This window comes from Oncorhynchus kisutch, linkage group LG14, assembly GCF_002021735.2.
Source record: "Oncorhynchus kisutch isolate 150728-3 linkage group LG14, Okis_V2, whole genome shotgun sequence".
NCBI classification, from domain to species: Eukaryota; Metazoa; Chordata; class Actinopteri; order Salmoniformes; family Salmonidae; genus Oncorhynchus; species Oncorhynchus kisutch.
This window is the reverse complement of record NC_034187.2, coordinates 24,675,964-24,695,353: the sequence shown is the minus strand read 5'-3', so window position 1 is coordinate 24,695,353 and position 19,390 is coordinate 24,675,964. Positions and strand designations below refer to the sequence as shown.

Here is a 19,390-nt window from a genome sequence, read left to right as displayed (position 1 = left end):
GGAGGGAAAATTGTAATTCTTAAAGGGGGGAAAGGTTCATCCATGAAGCCCTCTTCAACAGCAGAAAAAAAACACGTAACTGGAGATGTCTTGAGTGTGTAAGCTACAGTAAACGTCAGCTTTCTAAAGAAGTGCTAGGCTACTCTGACTGGTGCAACTATACTGAACAAAAATATAAAACGCAACATACTATATTTCAACACTTCTACTGAGTTACAGTTCATAAAGTCCCACCCACTGAGGAGCCAGGCCCAGCCAATCAGAATGAGTTTTCCCCCACAAAAGGGATTTATTACAGACAGAAATACAAATCAGGTTGCTGGTCTCAGATGATCCCGCAGGTGAAGTAGCAAGATGTTGAGGTCCTGGGCTGGTGTGGTTACATGTGATCTGCGGTTGAGGCCGGTTGGACGTACTGACAAATTCTCAAAAATGACAATGGAGGTGGCTTATGGTAGAGAAATAAAGATAAAATTATCTGGAAACAGCCCTTGACAACGGAAAAATGCTCACTAACAGGGATGTAAACAAATTTGTGCACAACTTTGAGAAATAAGCTTTTTGTGTGTATGGAATATTTCTGCAATCTTTTATTTCAGCTCATGAAAATGGGTTGAGAGGGTAGGATGAAGGGAGGAGCTGCAACCAGATGACTCCAGTAACACTTACTGCACTAAGAAGAGGGAGGGGCTCTCCTGGATGTCACTAAAAGGCTGGCTCTAGGCTGAGCTGGGTCTAGGCTGAGCTGGGTCTAAGACTTGTACACCTGCAAGACGGTTCCACACAAATTTGATTTATTGAGTGTTTTAGAGTTTTTTGGGGGAAACCAATTTCAGTAATACCAAGCAAACAGAAAAGTCAAAACTCAAAACTGAAGAAACCTGATTAACTTCAGAAGAAAGCCTCACAACATACTGAATGTGTGTGTTGAGAAAGCGGGAAAGAAAGAGAGAATGAGATCAAGCAAATCCTGGCAGAAAGAAAAGGTCAATCTCAGGGAAGCACATTGGAGTGAGTGGCGGTCTGAGTGAGTCCACAGCCTTCCAGAAAAACAAAAAAAAGGAACGCAAGCATCTGTCTGGTTGTCGCTGGTGATTATTCCAGGCTAGAGGAAAAGTGCAGCCTCATCATTATTGAGAAGAGCAGCAACATCGCTTCAACAGGCTGGGAAGTGGGCATGTTGCCCCTAGTGACAGACAGGAGGCTCAGAGAAGGACAAAAAATACTGTTGCATCACTCACATTTCCATTCATCTCCCATTTATTCAACACTGCTGCCATCAGTCAGTCTTGAAGCTTAATCAGCCAATACTGAATATATTGAACAATATATGACAGTGAACAGCAGTGGTATTATTAGATAGACTGAGTCACCCTGTGGTTCTGATTCACCCACCTCTTGCCCAGGCTGCTGAGTGGTGTGCCCAGGCTCAGAGGGACATTGGTGGATTTGCGGTATCGTCCAGTCAGCCTCTGGGCTCCAGGGGTGGCTCCTTTCGGAGACTCTGCTGTCTGGCGGGCTGGACTGGCGCATGGCTTGACATTCAGCTCCTTCAGGATATCGTAGTTGATCTTAGTGGAGATCTTCTTCTGCTCCAGCATCTTCTCTATGGCCTCGTCGGCTGTGCTGGCATGGATCGGAGCCCGCTTCTTGGAGGTCTTGGGCTGCAGGGCACATAGTGGGGTTTCAAATCACTCAGTATCCAGTCAAATGCAATGACTTATGCAAATTAGTGCTTTAGCTTAATGTACATTTGTAACTATACTTTGCACAACAAAGGGATGCTCTAGCTATGCGGTAGTATTATGGGAGGGGGCTGATTGTGAATTTGGACAACATGGCATAAGGTGGTTGAATCAGTGCTGTCAAAGACTCCACACCTCATTAGGTATCTATTGCGCTGCAGTTAATCCAGCTAGTGAAAACCAGAGAGCAGATGTTGGACCTAACAAGGAGGCTGGGCCTTGCCAAATACTGACGTGAAATGATAAACCCACTAGAGTGGAAAACATGCACACACATTGACACAGCACATATATACCTTCTTGTCCTTGTAAATCCCCAGCTCCTTCTCTTTCGCTATCCGCTCTTCCTTTTCTGAAAGTATAAATGGATTGGGGGAATTCAATTGGAAATAGTTATTTGTAAAGAGTCAATACAAAACAGTTTATTACAATATGTGCCTGGTGTGTTGTGGCCACAGGGGCTCTCTAAATAAATGCTAATTTAACCATTCTTCTAGTTGTTTAAAATGCAGTCATAAATATGAAAATAAAAGCTTCCAATGAAATTAACATCCCCACCTGTCATGATTTATTTCTATGTGGTGGCACTGTCCACTCAGTTGTGCTGAATTTTGACCTCAGCTGAGCTCCTTCATGCATTGATTTTTCTTTGCACTTCCTCATTTTCACCATGCGTTTGTGATTAAAATAGCCTTTATTCCAACGCATTCAATTTATCATCGTTTGCTTTGTTTTTCAGGTGCGTACAGATACTGATGTTCTCCGTACCATCCGGGGCCAGAAGTAGGCCATTTATTTTGCTTTATTATTGTCTGTCAATATTTGTTTTCTTTCCTGGATCAGCTGACGGTCGACAATATCACTAGCCTAGAGCTAGACACCAATGTGCATCCAATAAGTATACGTTAATGATACTATGCCGATAGTTTCAGTTAGAAGCATTTGATTATGCAATGACATAAGATTACATTGTCTGGGATTTGTGTGCCCATGGGAACTGTTTCCACGGCGAAACAAATCCAATCTTATTGGTCACATACACGTGTTTAGCAGATGTTATTGCGTGCTTCTAGTTCCGACAGTGCAGCGATATCTAACAAGTAATATATAAAACAATTTCACAACAAATACCTAATACACATAAGTAAATTAATGAAATCAAGAAAATATAAATATATGGATGAGCAATGTCAGAGCGGCATATACTAAGATACAGTAGATAGTATAGAATACAGTATATACAGTTGCGGAAGTTTACAAGTCGGAAGTTTACATACACATTAGCCAAATACATTTAAACTCAGTTTCACAATTCCTGACATTTAATCCTAGTAAAAATTCCCTGTCTTAGGTCAGTTAGGTTCACCACTTTATTTTAAGAATGTGAAATGTCAGAATAATATTAGAATTATTTATTTAAGCTTTTATTTCTTTCATCACATTCCCAGTTGGTCAGGAGCTTACATACACTCAATTAGTATTTGGTAGCATTGCCTTTAAATTGTTTAACTTGGGTCAAACACGTCGGGTAGCCTTCCACATTCTTCCCACAATAAGTTGGGTGAATTTTGGCCCATTCCTCCTGACAGAGCTAGTGTAACCGAGTCAGGTTTGTAGGCCTCCTTGCTCGCACACGCCTTTTCAGTTCTGCCCACCAATGATGTGGGCAGATGTTGCTTCAATATATCCATGTAATTTTCACCACATAAAGTGCACCAGTCCCTCCTGCAGCAAAGGACCCCCACAATATGATAATGCCAAACCCATGCTTCACAGTTGGGGTGTGTTCTTGGGCTTGCAAGGCTCCCCCTTTTTCCTCCAAACATAACGATGGTCATTACGGCCAAACAGTTCTATTCTTGTTTCATCAGACATTTCTCCAAAAAGTACGATCTTTGTCCCCATGTGCAGTTTCAAACTGTAGTCTGGCTTTTTTATGGTGGTTTTGGAGCAGTGGCTTCTTCCTTGCTGAGTGGTCTTTCAGGTTATGTTGATATAGGACTCGTTTTACTGTGGATATAGACAATTTTGTTCCCTTGTTTCCTCCAGCATCTTCACAAGGTACTTTGCTGTTGTTCTCGGATTGATTTGCACTTTTCGCAAAGTACATTCATCTCTAGGAGACAGAACACGTATCCTTCCTGAGCAGTATGACGGCTGCGTGGTCCCATGGTGTTTATACTTGCGAACAATTGTTTGTACAGATGAATGTGGTACCTTCAGGCGTTTGGAAATTGCAACCAAGGGTGAACCAGACTTGTGTAGGTCTACAATTCTTTTCTGAGGTCTTGGCTGACTTCTTTTGATTTTCCCATGATGTCAAGCAAAGAGGCACTGAGTTTAAAGGTAGGCCTTGAAATACATCCACAGGTACACCTCAAATTGACTCAAATGATGTCAATTAGCCTATCAGAAGCATCTAAAGCCATGACATCTTTTTCTGGAATGTTACAAGCTGTTTAAAAGGCACAGTCAACTTAGTGTATGTAAACTTCTGACCCACTGGAATTGTGATACAGTGAATTATAAGTGAAATAATCTGTCTGTAAACAATTGTTGGAAAAATTACTTGTGTCATTCAAAGTAGATGTCCTAACCGACTTGCCAAAACTATAGTTTGTTAATAAGAAATGTGTGGAGTGGTTGAAAAACACGTTTTTTTTTCTTCTTTTTTTTCCACCTTTATTTAACCAGGTAGGCTGGTTGAGAACACCTTTATTTAACCAGGTAGGCTAGTTGAGAACACCTTTATTTAACCAGGTAGGCTAGTTGAGAACAAGTTCTCATTTACAACTGCGACCTGGCCAAGATAAAGCATAGCAGTGTGAGCAGACAACAAAGAGTTACACATGGAGTAAACAATTAACAAGTCAATAACACAGTAGAAACCAAAGGGGGAGTCTATATACAATGTGTGCAAAAGGCATGAGGAGGTAGGCAAATAATTACAATTTTGCAGATTAACACTGGAGTGATGAATGATCAGATGGTCATGTACAGGTAGAGATATTGGTGTGCAAAAGAGCAGAAAAGTAAATAAATAAAAACAGTATGGGGATGAGGTAGGTGAAAAAGGGTGGGCTATTTACCAATAGACTATGTACAGCTGCAGCGATCGGTTAGCTGCTCAGATAGCTGATGTTTGAAGTTGGTGAGGGAGATAAAAGTCTCCAACTTCAGTGATTTTTGCAATTCGTTCCAGTCACAGGCAGCAGAGTACTGGAACGAAAGGCGGCCAAATGAGGTGTTGGCTTTAGGGATGATCAGTGAGATACACCTGCTGGAGCGCGTGCTACGGATGGGTGTTGCCATCGTGACCAGTGAGCTGAGATAAGGCGGAGCTTTACCTAGCATGGACTTGTAGATGACCTGGAGCCAGTGGGTCTGGCGACGAATATGTAGCGAGGGCCAGCCGACTAGAGCATACAAGTCGCAGTGGTGGGTTGTATAAGGTGCTTTAGTGACGAAACGGATGGCACTGTGATAGACTGCATCCAGTTTGCTGAGTAGAGTGTTGGAAGCCATTTTGTAGATGACATCGCCGAAGTCGAGGATCGGTAGGATAGTCAGTTTTACTAGGGTAAGCTTGGCGGCGTGAGTGAAGGAGGCTTTGTTGCGGAATAGAAAGCAGACTCTTGATTTGATTTTCGATTGGAGATGTTTGATATGAGTCTGGAAGGAGAGTTTGCAGTCTAGCCAGACACCTAGGTACTTATAGACGTCCACATATTCTAGGTCGGAACCATCCAGGGTGGTGATGCTAGTCGGCATGCGGGTGCAGGCAGCGACCGGTTGAAAAGCATGCATTTGGTTTTACTAGCGTTTAAGAGCAGTTGGAGGCCACGGAAGGAGTGTTGTATGGCATTGAAGTTAATGACTCTGTAAAGTCTATGTAAATTTCCAACTTCAACTGTACATGTGAGATGAGTAATTCAAGATATGTAAACATTAAAGTGACGAGTGTTCCATTTATTAAAGTGGCCAATGATTTCAAGTCTGTGTGTAGGCAGCAGCCTCTCTGTGCTAGTGATGGCCATTTAACAGTCTGATGGCCCTGAGATAGAAGCTGTTTTTCAGTCTCTCGGTCCCAGCTTTGATGCACCTGTACTGACCTCTCCTTCTGGATGATAGCAGGGTGAACAGGCAGTGGCTCGGGTAGTTGTTGTCCTTGATGATCTTTTTGGCCTTCCTGTGATATTGGGTGCTGTAGGTGTCCTGGAGGGCAAGTAGTTTGCCCCCAGTGACGCGTTGCGTAGACCGCATCACCCTCGGGAGAGCCGTGCGGTTGTAGGCGGTGCAGTTGCCGTACCAGGCGGTGATACAGACCGTCAGGATACTCTCAATTATGCATCTGTAAAAGTTTGAGGGTTTTAGGTGACAAGACAAAATTCTTCAGCCTGCTGAGGTTGAAGAGGCGTTGTTGTGCCTTCACCACACTGTGTGGCTGGACCATTTCAGGTTGTCAATGATATGTACGCAGAGAAACTTTAAAAAACGTTCCACCTTCTCCACTGCTGTCCTATTGATGTGGATAGGGGGTGCTCCCTCTGCTGTTTCCTGAAGACCACGATCATGTCCTTTGTTTTGTTGGCGTTGATTGAGGTTATTTTCCTGACACCACACTCCCAGAGCCCTCACCTCCTCATGTAGGCGGTCTCGTCGTTGTTGGTAATCAAGCCTACTACTGTCTCATGTGTAAACTTGATAAGTGAGTTGGAGGCGTGAATGGCCATGCAGTCATGGGTGAACAGGAAGTACAGGAGGGGGCTGAGCACGCACCTTTGTGGGGCCCCAGTGATGAGGATCAGCAAAGTGGAGATGTTGTTTCCTACCTTCACCACCTGGGGGCGGCCCTTCAGGAAGTCCACGACTCCGTTGCAGAGCGGAGTTCAGAACCAGGGCCCAGAGCTTAATGATGAGCTTGGAGGGTACTATGGTGTTGAATGCTAAGCTATAGTCAATTAACAGCATTCTTGCATAGGTATTCCTCTTGTCCAGATGGGATAGGGCAGTGTGCAGCGTGATGGCGATTGCATCGTATGTGGACCTATTGGGGTGGTAAGCAAATTGAAGTGGGTCTAGGGTGACAGGTAAGTTGGAGGTAATATGACCCTTGACTAGTCTCTCAAAGCACTTCATGATGACAGAAGTGAATGCTATGGGGAAATAGTAATTTAGTTCAGTTACCTTTGCATTCTTGGGTACAGGAACAATGGTGGCCATCAATTTCACATAATGAAAAGTTACGTTGACAGTTACACTTACAGCGCATTTTCTAAGATCTCCAAGATCCATGATTTGTACAGGGTTTAAGTTCATGGTTCTAATTCAGTTGTTAAATGCTTAATAATGACAAATAACTGTCATTGTCAAAAATATTCAACTCATGTATTATATTGAATGCTTCCTATTCAGCGTGTGTTCATGAGTTTAAAATTGCCTTGACAGAGAGTAGGCTACTGGCAGTAGTGTAGGCCTAGCGAGGGTAAACTCAAGTAAATGCCGTTTACCCACCTTTTTTCAGAAAAATGCATTGAAATGACCGGGAGCATGACTTTTTTCACCGTTTACGACCTATATATTTTTTTACTACTACACACTGGCTACCGGTAAGGCCTATTTGAAGTTTATGGTAATACACATTGTAGCCTAGTCTAGAAAGTTGACCGTGTGTTAAGGTGACGGTCCCGTTTTTCCCGGGACAGTTTCAGCCCCATTTCAACTGTCCTGAAATTTCAGGCTACAAAAAAGGCTACATTTGTCAGCAAGACACATCAATTCATTTAGGCCTAATCAATGGCAATCGCCTGAATGTCATTAGGCACACATTTTGGTGTTTTGTAACAGATGTTTATTTCCATTAATCAAATAGTGTGAGTAGGCTGTAGTTTGGATGCTGGAATTATTTGAGTGGGCGAACAAGCACAGGTAGCCTACTTTGACGTGTTTTATTTGACAGATAAAAATATCATGACTAGTTGTATTCCTGCCACATTAAAAGGTAATGTACAGTTCAAATGACGTCTATTACTAGGCACATGAATTTTGCAATACAGAGACTCCCTGGGTGTGGCTGTACCTTTCTGCTCTTTCAAGTAGTCTTCATTCTGTTTCAGCCAAAGCTCAGTCTTGATTTTCACCTCTTTGTCATTCAGGAGATACTGCAGAGAAGGGTACATAAATGACCTTAGTTATGCATTTCCAGGCTTTATTTGCTGGCAATCCTGTAAAGTCAGAATGAATAGATGGTTCAATATTAGGTGCAACGTAAATTAAAATACAGTACATACCAGCTCAATCTCATCATCATCAATACCACTCAAGTCCAGCTCTCCATTTTCAGCATCCTCATCTGAAAAATAAATTCAATATTATTATTATAAATGTTAAGTATTGTAGGTTCTCAGGTACGCCAACCCACTCTGGGAGAAAGATATCAATATAAACATCGATATATCAATGTTATCGATATAAACACGTTTATCGATATAAACACGTTACAAAATTCATCCAGTATGTTTCTGCAAAAACAATTGTGCCTGGAGTTGCAGTAAATAATAAGCACCACAAATAAAAAAATAAAAACAATAAGTAATAGGTTTAAGCCTGATTTAAGCAGATCTGCCTGTACAGATTGTCTTTTCAATTACAATACACTTTCAAGATTGTGGTACGCTTTATTTTCATGGAGTTGCTGAAACGTCAATTTGCATTTTGATGCGAGACAATGGATTCCTAAGCCTCATTTCCATTTTTCCATGTTCAGGTTGTCTGAGAAGAAACAGCCACCTTTATGCCGAGACAAGACAGGAGTGTTCTCAAATCCCAGGGAACTCAACACTTCAATGATGGACTGGAAAAAAAACATTCCTCACAAAGGGAAAGTCTGATTACCTTTGATAACAGAGACAAAATGATTGAGGGTTTGACTTCGGCAAGAAACAAATACAACAGCTTTCACACACAGATGAATCTCCTTGATTAGCCATTTTCTAATAAAGTGAGACTCCTTCGCCTGCCTACACACAGACAGTCTCAGTCAAAGGGAAGAGAATCGCGTCTTAAGAGGCAACATGTGACAGGTTTATGGGAGCCGTTTAACTTCTGTCACCTCTCTGTTTGACGTGTTCAGAGAGCCATGCTTCCCTAGGTTAACACACTCACCACAGAAGCACACTTCAAAGCCGCGCCACACACATCCAGACAGGCTTCCCAGATAATTAAGGAGAGACAGGTACACAGGACACGCCACACACACACACCTGCAATATTACAGAAGTTGCAATCCAGTCAGTCGTGTTCAGTAGGTCCCAATAGGTCTGGCCCAGCCCTCTCAAAAGTTCCCTTCAGTGAAGTGTGAGGGGAATTTTTTCAATTTAACTCGGTGTGTCAGTTAAGAACAAATTCTTATTTACAATGACGGCCTACACCGGCCAAACCCGGGCGATGCTTGGCCAATTATGAGCCACCCTATGGGACTTCCAAACACGGCCGGTTGTAATATAGCCTGGATTCTAACCATGGGGTCTGTAGTGACGCCTCAAGCACTGAGATGCAGTGCCTTAGACAGCTGCGCCACAGACAGGAGACGGACAGAGAACACGCTATTCATCCAGAGGAGCATGAGAACAGGGCTGGTGACAAGTTCAATTCATTTCCTTAAACTATGTGAATTACATTGCTTTTATCAAAACAAATTATTCAAGTAAATAATGATACTCTATGTGATGTGGAAAAAAACGAAGAAAATAATAATGTACAGAGTATAAAAAAATTCAAATAGGCAGTAAATCGAGACTAGCTGCAAATTAATTAAAGTGTTGTTTGCAGCAGGATAAAAGGCAGTGCAATTTACATTATATTCTCCTTTAATAAAACCCTCTTAAAAATGACATGGTGGGAGATGGGCTTCTACAGTTTTTGTTCACACTCTTGCACAGCACACCCTGCGTATCAATGCCACGAGCCCCAGGATTCCTTAGGCCTTTCCTTTGACAATGAACACTTCTTCACCAGTAGATCCCCCTCCCCCTGGAGCACTCTAGAACGCACTCCAAATCCACCACGGAGGGGAGGAATGAAGGGTAGACCACTGTCAGATCATCAACTGTGGGGGCTGTCCACAAGCTAAAAACACCCAATTCTGATGTGATGTCAGAGATTAGATGCTACACCGCAGAGCTTCACTTTTGTGTGTGAGTGAGAGAGATAGAGATGGAGAGTCGCTGAGCTCCTTGAGCCCATATTTCAGAGAGAGAAAAAGGGGGACGGGGGAGAAAGAAAAAAAGTATGGTCCAGCAAATTAGAAGGGAGCATCGGTGCTTCGAACCTGCGTCCTCCTCCCTTCTCCACGCTCTGCCCAGAAAACACTCTCCAGAGTTTGTGATCGTCAGGATGAATCAGCTTGTGGCATGGTGCTGCTCACGGTGGATCACTATTACCTAAACATCAAGACTCCCTTGAGGTCCCCAACAACACCGCTGCTCCAAACACAAGGCTTTCACTTAACCTGAGAACATGACAAGTCTCATCATCATGTAAAACCAGCCCAGTGGTAAAGTCAAACAGACTACATGGCAGCTCTGTGGTGAAGACAAATAACAGAGCAGAGGAAATAAATAAAGTGTAATATTCTCCGACTGACATGGGCAGGCCAAGCTGAGGCAAGAAGAGCCCATTAAAATATGACCTCCCTAACCTTGACTGAGCCCAGACAGACCCTACTCCCACTCAGCCACCTGCCTGGGCCCCTGCCCTGAGCCAGAGGGAAGGCGAGATGGATAGAACGAGAGTGAGCGAGCGAGAGATTGGTGATAGATTTCATAGTGCTGCTGGGGGCAGAGCTGTGTGCTGGTTCACCATGTTGAGCACATCTCTAGCACTAACCTTGGGATAGGGTCCCACCAAGCATTACAGCCCACTTCATTATCTGTTCCAACCCTACCACATACATGAAACAGCATTCAGTTATGTTATCATGGCGCCTTGACAGTCCTTATGACATAATCCTGTGTTTGTGCTCCCTGGTTTCCACCATGCTAAATCAATAAACAGGTTTTAGCCCTGATGCACGCACAGCGAGTTAAAACCCTGTGTGTGTGTGTGTGTGTGTGTGTGTGTGTGTGTGTGAGTGAGAGAATGTAACAGCCTGAGGCACAGGACTTCCTGCTCCTCCGTGGTAAACGGCAGCTGTCATCTCCACTCAGGCTGGGAGCTACAGACAGAGCATCTCCTTTTCCTCCCCAGTCCACGGAGACGGATCATGTCCAGTCACGAATCGCTCATATGACATGTGTCACAGACTATGATGCAGCATCTCACCAAGCCTAGGAGACACTACTGCAGCTCTTGAGAAACACATAATCAGCCTGGTTTTACATTTGAAATCACAAAGGGGCTTTGTGAGACTTCCTGACAAAGTGTAATAGCCCTGCAGAGATTAAAATACATACTAGAATGTTTTTATCCTAATCTTCCCGCTTTCGACATATGCATATCTCTATGATGTCATCAGTAGTCACCTTACCCCACCTTCCTCCGAGGGGCTGGCTATCCGGCCATCTGTCATGCTGGCCCTGGCCCTACAGACTGTACTGCCCCTAGGCATTGTAAAACACCCCACATCTCCGCCTCCTCACTGTGGAATTGAGGCATCTCCAGATGTCAGGTAGAGAATGTAAATGACAGAGCGGAGGACCTCTATGATTGCCTTTTTGTTAAATGGGAAGGAAGATAAACACCACAGTTTAAAGGCTAGCCCAGGTAGGTAGGTCGGATGGGTAGAGTGGTGCTGCTGCTGACTCAGTGAACATTTGATTCTATTCCACCTTGAATAGCTTCTAAATAGACCTTTAAACAGTCCAAAATTAGCAACTAGAGATCACTGTTCACTTGGATCTGCCTTAAGACATTCACACACCAGAGGTCGTTATGCTCTCTGAATTATATTATGTTTAGCTGTAAGTTTACACAGAGTAGTAACTGTAGTCTTAGAATTGGAGAGTCAGGAGCCATGCTTAGGTAAGCAGGAGCCTACTTATTTACCAAGGACTTTAAGCACTGGACAACTCCAGTCCTTGAGCGCTTGGTTGTCCAATGATTGATTGACTTTCAAAAACCTGGTATGTGGGGGAAAATAAGGCACAAGTTTGTTTTCTGCGCAAACATCTGAAATGGTTCAGGGAAGTGCCAAGATTTACCTAAATCCAGAGGCCCAACACCTTTAAAATGGCCCTTGCTGAGTGCTGACATTCTCAGCCCATAAAAGCAGAGCCGTTTAAAAAGTGCCAGAGGCTGACTGTGCTCAGTGATGCTGTTAAGGTCAGGCCCAAAGTCATTGATTGGACTAAGTGCCTGGATGAAAACACAGGCCTTCAATCAATGCCTGCTCTAATGGTAAAGGACAGTGCTCCCTGAAGACAAAACTATATAGACGTTTGCGACAGAGTTATCATGTGGTTGCCGAGACGCAAAGCTTTGCCAAGACTGGCTGCTCTCTCCCTGACTCAAGTGTAAATTAATATGCCATTACTCAGAGACTAGAGCATCTAAACTACAGCACACCTATTGTAACAATCTCTAGTCATGCCTCTGGTTTCCAGCCTTCAATTAGAAGTCATCTGTACCAGAGACCGGATCTGGGAGCAGAGAGGGTTCCAATCGAGATTTCTAAATAAAACCACGGGTCTGGGTCGGATCCGATATGATTGTCACGGGTCTCAGGCCAATTGTGCGTCACCCCACGGACACGACAGAGCCTGGGCGCGAACCCAGATTCTCTGGTGGCACAGCTGGCGCTGCAGTACAGCGCTCTTAACCACTGCGCCACCCGGGAGGCACCTAGTTAACTAAAGTTAATTAGAAAAATAGTTCACTACTTCCAAACTACATTGTGGAAAAAATATCCAAATCTGAAATGTCAGACTTCAAAAGAACCATCGCTCTGTAGTCAGATGTTAACAGAATGTGTGATTTAGCCAATTAAAACACAAAGCGAGCATTAGGTTTCAAGTGTGAATTGGGCAGGTCTGATGCCAAAAAAGGAAATTCTTGCCTACGTCGCACATTTTTAGCAAAAGAAAGTGATTGTAGTTTTATTTCATTTAACCTTTATTTAACTAGGCAAGTCAGTTAATAAGAACAAATTCTTGTTTACAATGACGGCCTACCCACGCCAAACCCGGACGACGCTGGGCCAATTGTGCGCCGCCGTACTCCCAATCACGGCTGGATGTGTTTGCAGCCTGGATTCGAACCAGGGACTGCAGTGAGCTGCAGTGCCTTAGACCTCCGCGCCACTCGGCAGACCTAATTCCAGCAGTTAGCTACACCAATGTGGCATTAAATAAATTATTAACTACTGAAAAAAACTACCAAGATTTGAATTCATTTCAACTACCACCAAGATAATGCAATATGTAATTCAAATATTAGTTTATAGATTGTGGAGGACAATTAGCCAGGCCTGAGACACAACCATTGCAGACACACAGCTCCATGAAAGCAGCCTCAAGAGGTACACACACCAACACTGACTTGCTTTAAATTATCATCTCACTAGATCAGCCACATATTAAAAAGTATTCTATTAGAATGAGTCAAAAGGTCAGCCAATGTACAGTACCAGTCAAAGTCAATTCAAGGGTTCACTATTATTTCTATGTTGTAGAATAATTGAAAACACAAAAACACACACATGTAATCATGTAGTAACCAAAAGGGTTATACAAATATCATTTGAGATTTACAAAATAGCCACCCTTCACCTTTGTGACAACTTTACACACTATAGGCATTCTCTCAACCAGCTTCACCTGGAATGCTTTTCCAACAGTCTTGAAGGAGTTCCCAGATATGCTGAACACTTGTTGGCTGCTTTTCTGTTACTCCGTGGTCCAACTCATCCCAAACCATCTCAGTTGGGTTGAGGTCGGGTGATTGTGGAGGACAGGTCATATGATGCAGCACTCCATCACTCTCCTTCTTGGTCAAATAGCCATTACACAGCAATGACAGTGTTGGGTCATTGTCATGTTGAAAAATAAATTTCAGTGGGTCTAAGCGCAACCCAGATAGGATGGCGTATCGCTGCAGAATGCTGTGGTAGCCATGCTGGTTAAGTGTGCTTTGAATTCTAAATAAATCACCTAGTGTCATCAGCAAAGCACCATCACACCTCCTCCTCCAAGCTTCACGGTGAGAACCACACATGCGGAGATCATCCGTTCACCAACTCTGCATCTCACAAAGACAAGAAGGTTGGAACAAAAAAATCTCAAATTCAGACTCATCAGATCAAAGGACAGATTTCCATCGGTCTAATGTCCATTGCTCGTGTTTCTTGGCCCAAGCAAGTCTCTTCTCTTATTGGTGGTTTATTTGCTTATTTGAGCTGTTCTTGCCATAATATGGACTTGGTCTTTTACCAAATAGGGCTATCTTCTATATACCACCTCTACTTTGTCACAACACAACTGATTGTCTCAAACGCATAAAGGAAAGAAATTCCAAGGCACACATGTTAATTGAAATGCATTCCAGGTGACTACCTCATGACACTGGTTGAGAGAATGCCAAGAGTGTGCAAAGTTGTCAAAGGCAAAGGGTGGCTACTTTGAAGAATCAAAAATGTATATTAATTCAACACTTTTTTGGTTACTAGATGATTCTATATGTGTTATTTCATAGTTTGTCTTCACTAATATTCTACAATGTAGAAAATAGCAAAAATAAAGAAAAACCCTTGAAGGAGTAGGCGTGTCCAAACTTTTGACTGGTACTGTATATCTTTCCCTTTCACCGACATGGAGGATGAGATCCACCTCTATTTAACCAGGTAGTCTAGTTGAGAACAAGTTCACGTTTGCAACTGCGACCTGGCTAAGATAAAGCAAAGCAGTTCGACACAGTTACACATGGAATAAACAAACAATCAATAATACAGTAGAAAAATCTATATACAGCATGTGCAAATGAGGTAGGATAAGAGAGGTAAGGCAATAAATAGGTCATGGTGAAGTAATTACAATATAGCAATTAAAATATGGAATGGTAGGATGTGCAGAAGATGAATGTGCAAGTAGAGATACTGGGGTGCAAAGGAGCAAGGTAAATAAATAAATACAGAATGGGGATGAGGTAGTTGGATGGGCTATTTACAGATGAGCTATGTACAGGTGCAGTGATCTGTAAGCTGCTCTGACAGCTGGTGCTTAAAGTTAGTGAGGGAGGTAAGAGTCTCCAGCTTCAGAGATTTTTGCAGCTCGTTCCAGTCATTGGCAGCAGAGAACTGGAAGAGGAGGCCAAAGCAAGAATTGGCTTTGGGGTTGACCAGTGAAATATACCTTCTGGAGCGCGTGCTACGGGTGGGTCCTGCTATGGTGACCAGTGAGCTCCAATAAGGTGGGGTTTTACCTAACAGAGACGTGTAGATGACCAGGAGCCAGTGGGTTTGACACCGAGTATGAAGCGAGGGCCAGCCAACGAAAGCATACAGGTCGCAGTGGTGGGTAGTATATGGGGCTTTGGTGATTGCACTGTGATAGACTACATAGGAATGAGCATTACACCGAGGCCTGTACTCTGGAGCGGGATCGATTTGGAGGTGGAGGGTCCGTCATGGTCTGGGGCGGTGTGTCACAGCATCATCGGACTGAGCTTGTCGTCATTGCAGGCAATCTCAACGATGTGCGTTACAGGGAAGACATCCTCCTCCCTCATGTGGTACCCTTCCTGCAGGATCATCCTTACATGACCCTCCAGCATGACAATGCCACCAGCCATATGCTCGTTCTGTGCATGATTTCCTGCAAGACAGGAATGTCAGTGTTCTGCCATGGCCAGCGGAGAGCCCAGATCTCAATCCTATTGAGCACGTCTGGGACCTGTTGGATCAGAGGATGAGGGCTAGGGCCATTACAGCCAGAAATGTCCGGAAACTTGCAGGTGCCTTGGTGGAAGGGTGGGGTAACATATCACAGCAAGAACTGGCAAATCTGGTGCAGTCCATGAGGAGATGCACTGCAGTACTTAACACTGCTGGTGGCCACACCAGATACTGACCGACTTGATTTTGACCCCCTGCCTTTGTTCAGGGACACATTATTCAATTTATGTTAGTCACATGTCTGTGGAACCTGTTCAGTTTATGTCTCAGTTGTTGAATCTTATGTTCATACAAATATTTACACGTTAAGTTTGCTGAAAATAAATGCAATTGACAGTGAGAGGACCTTTCTTTTTTTGCTGAGTTTATGATTCAAGCCGACGACTCATTTTAAAATCACATAATGGTGAGTCTTAAAACCAACCCCATCTAATAATCTATTCTTCTGACAATAGATGATGTTTTGTCCTTAGTGGCTACACTGATCCTTCCATAGAGATTGACTCGGTTTGTTTTGAAACTCATTCCCGTCTATGACTAGATTTTCTTCACCTTCTCTCTACACTCCCCAGAAGCCCACTACCATGAAAACCAATCTGCTTCACCACATCAGGACAGAAAGTCAACATCCCATCTCTTACACCTTTGAAATCCCCCACACCTTGACATTTCTAGATATGGAGTAGAGGGAGAAGTGAGAGACAGTGGAATATCAAAATTAGGAAGGAGCAGTAAGGAATATTTCCGATGCAAACTAACAGCAGGACAAAAAGCATCTAGACAAGCAACAGGTTTGCTAACCGTTCTCCTTCTCCTCTCCGATGCACTTGCTGATAGACTCTGGGAGGCCGAGGCTGGCTGCGGTGGGCATGGGCCCCAGGAGGGAGGCCAGTGATGGGCCTCTGCGTGGAGGTCTCTCCTCCTGCCCCTCTCCATCCTCCTCTCCAGAGATCACCTGGTCACACAGCTCCTTATTGAGGTGCTGGGCCACAGCCTTTAGCTCCTCGTCCTCCCTCTCCTCCCCATCAGGAAGAGATATTTCATCATCCTCTTCCTCCTGGGGGCCTAGGAGAGGTGGAGAGAAAGAACAAGACATCCAAATAAAATCCTACAAATCCTACATGCAATGACATTTCTTAATTAAACTGATAAAAACTAAATGATACAGAGAACAAGTAGAGACTGACATTGCATTTCAAGGCAGATTGATTTAGTCACTGTTGTGGCTGATTATGAGAATAATTCAAACTGTATGACATCTGTGTTTTCAATTAAGTCAAGAGTCCTTCATGTAGTTATGGTTGAATCTATCAACCCGGCTAATGAGACAAGGCACCTTATAAAAGAAGCACCTGGTTTAATTCTACGGTACCATCAAACTGTCAAAGTATCATCATGACGACAGCCCTCTTAGTGTTGATAAAAGCCCAGTGTGTGTGTGTTATGATTGTGCTTCCCAGGCCAGGCAGAAGAGCAACAGGCCTACATCACGCTGACAGACAGCCAGCCAGCGGCCCCTCTACAGAGGGCGTGCAGAGATTAAGAATGAAATGCAACACAATCAGCTAGGGGGGCACAGATGGTTGGAGGGGGTTTAGCGCATCACAGTTAGATGGCAAATGTGCGTCATCATAACATTCTCATTTGCACTGAGTGAACAATTGTTTCGTTTTTTTCTGAGTATTTAGATAAATGGAAGTTTCAGGCTCTAGCGACAGACTGGCAGCATAGTGAGATACACCACCTCCCCCCTCCCAGGGGGTCCTAACTAGAGAACTTGCATGGCTGCTGAGCATGACCCCTGTGTCGTACCGGGTTTTGCACAGGAGGCGTACATCCCTCTCAACTTGGGCCGGCTCTGCTCCAGCTCCATCTCAATCTCATCTTGATACTCATGGATTTCACCTGTTGAGATAAAATCCAGACAACTCTGTAAAGTCAGAGTGGAGTCGGCAATCTTTGTACATTTATTTTTTTTAAAGAGTTTTTTGGTTGGCACTTGACTAGACATTTTTCATAACCGTACCTTGAACATCATCAATCTTCTTCTCCAATTCTTCCTCAAGCTAGAAGGAAAAAAACAAAATATCAGGGTGTGAATGTAAAAAACAGCAGTGCCATATTGAGACAAAGCACCAGTTAAAACAGGACAAGATAAATAAGGTGGTACGGTTGTATCCTTCCTACAGTTCCTCACCAGCTTCATTCTTTTCTTCCTCTGGCCAGCGATGAAAGAGGGCGGGTCACACTCCTGGTCAAGATCCACTTTCATAAATTCCTCAATGGTCAGCTGGCTGGTGGGCGTGTCCTCAAACTCATTCAATCTGAACCACGAGAAGGAAAAGATTCAGCATACTCTTCATATAGATGACGGAGAACATGCCAGGCTAATCCTATTTCATTTGGAATATGCTGTGATGTGCTTTTCAAGCAGCGCTCACCTCTTTCGTAGTGTGGCCTCACACACCTTCACTACACTAATGATTTCTTTGATGGTACGGCGGAACTCGTGCATGCGAGCAGCGACCAACAGGGCTGAGAACAAAAACACACACAGGTGAAATACTCCGTCACAGAAACAAACCATGCCGACAAGTTTAATATCTACATATATTTTCCAATTTACCTACCAATTGTTGTAATATTCACGTTATAATAATCTATTAATGTTGGTAGAACATGTAGCGCTTGCAATGCCAGGTTTTGTCGTTTCAATTCCCACGAGGGAACAGTGTGAAAATGAATGCACTCACTCTGGATACGAGCGTCTTCTAAATGACTAAAATGTAAATAATCTAAGCCATTAGATAAATCATCAATTCAGTAGTACTGTAACCCATGTTTTATGTAACTGACAGTAGCAAGGTCTGTTTGAAGATGGATGTAAGGTTCTGTTCTTACGCAAGTAGTTTGAATGGTCTTTGTTGTTCTAGTAGCTTTTAGAAATCCCATGGTCTCTCTCACACATTCACTTAATATTGAGTAACAAGTTCTAAACTTCTCTTTCCTCTATGTAAGTGAATCCTCTACATGATTAATGATAAGCAATTCATTCATCTGATATTGCAGCTGAGGAAAAGCAAGAAAGGCAGAAAAGTGGAACCAGGAACATAAATGTCCACATGCCTGGGGAAGTTGGTTCTTCAGTTTCAGGATGTCTTGCCAGTAATACATCTAAGCAGGGAGTGTTCTGTTCAGGTCAAGTAAGTAGGGAACAGACTGTAGTACATTGTCACTAATTGGAGCCTCTGTGGCTACTTATGAGTGTTACCTGTGATTAGGGGGTCACCTATGATCGAAGTTCGCATGATCTGAGCTATGATTACAGATCCCTGTTGTGAGCGATACCAGTAGACATGGTTACCTGTAGTTTCTGTTATTCATGATAAGGACTAGCCTACCTGCGATTGTGGTGGTAACCTGTGGTGTGGTTTACCTGAGCTCATTGTTACCTGCGCCACACAGTCCTGAGGGTCTCCGTCCCGTGTGCATCCAGTCCCTTTTCATCCTCTGCAGCAGTCGCAGTGCTGTCATGGACACCTCATGGTTCTTCTCTCCAAACTCCAGCATGTGGGCAAAGCGAGGGATGTACAGGCAGGGGTCTGGAATGGGAGATTGAGAAACTGAGATCCAACCCAGACAAGCAACATTATTATGCTAATATATGAATTGCAGATGTCTAAATGGTGTACAGCAGGGTACTGTTTACAACTCTGTAGACATTGATCAGAAAGTGATGTGTCTTCTTTAATGAAAAAGT

General features: G+C 43.5%; 1 protein-coding gene across 2 annotated transcripts in view; it reads right to left on the bottom strand.

Moving 5' to 3' along the window:
• Positions 1–19,390, bottom strand: part of brf1a (BRF1 general transcription factor IIIB subunit a) — a 58,547-nt gene that overhangs the window by 16,927 nt on the left and 22,230 nt on the right. For both annotated transcript variants that reach the window (XM_020501266.2, XM_031788099.1), the window contains exons 7-16: positions 19,083–19,232; positions 18,072–18,165; positions 17,828–17,954; positions 17,657–17,696; positions 17,443–17,535; positions 16,432–16,695; positions 8,036–8,097; positions 7,825–7,906; positions 2,042–2,097; positions 1,396–1,664 (exon numbers count right to left, since the gene is read on the bottom strand). In XM_020501266.2, coding sequence (XP_020356855.2) covers positions 1,396–1,664; positions 2,042–2,097; positions 7,825–7,906; positions 8,036–8,097; positions 16,432–16,695; positions 17,443–17,535; positions 17,657–17,696; positions 17,828–17,954; positions 18,072–18,165; positions 19,083–19,232 — 1,237 coding nt within the window. The remainder of the gene's footprint in view (positions 1–1,395; positions 1,665–2,041; positions 2,098–7,824; positions 7,907–8,035; positions 8,098–16,431; positions 16,696–17,442; positions 17,536–17,656; positions 17,697–17,827; positions 17,955–18,071; positions 18,166–19,082; positions 19,233–19,390) is intronic.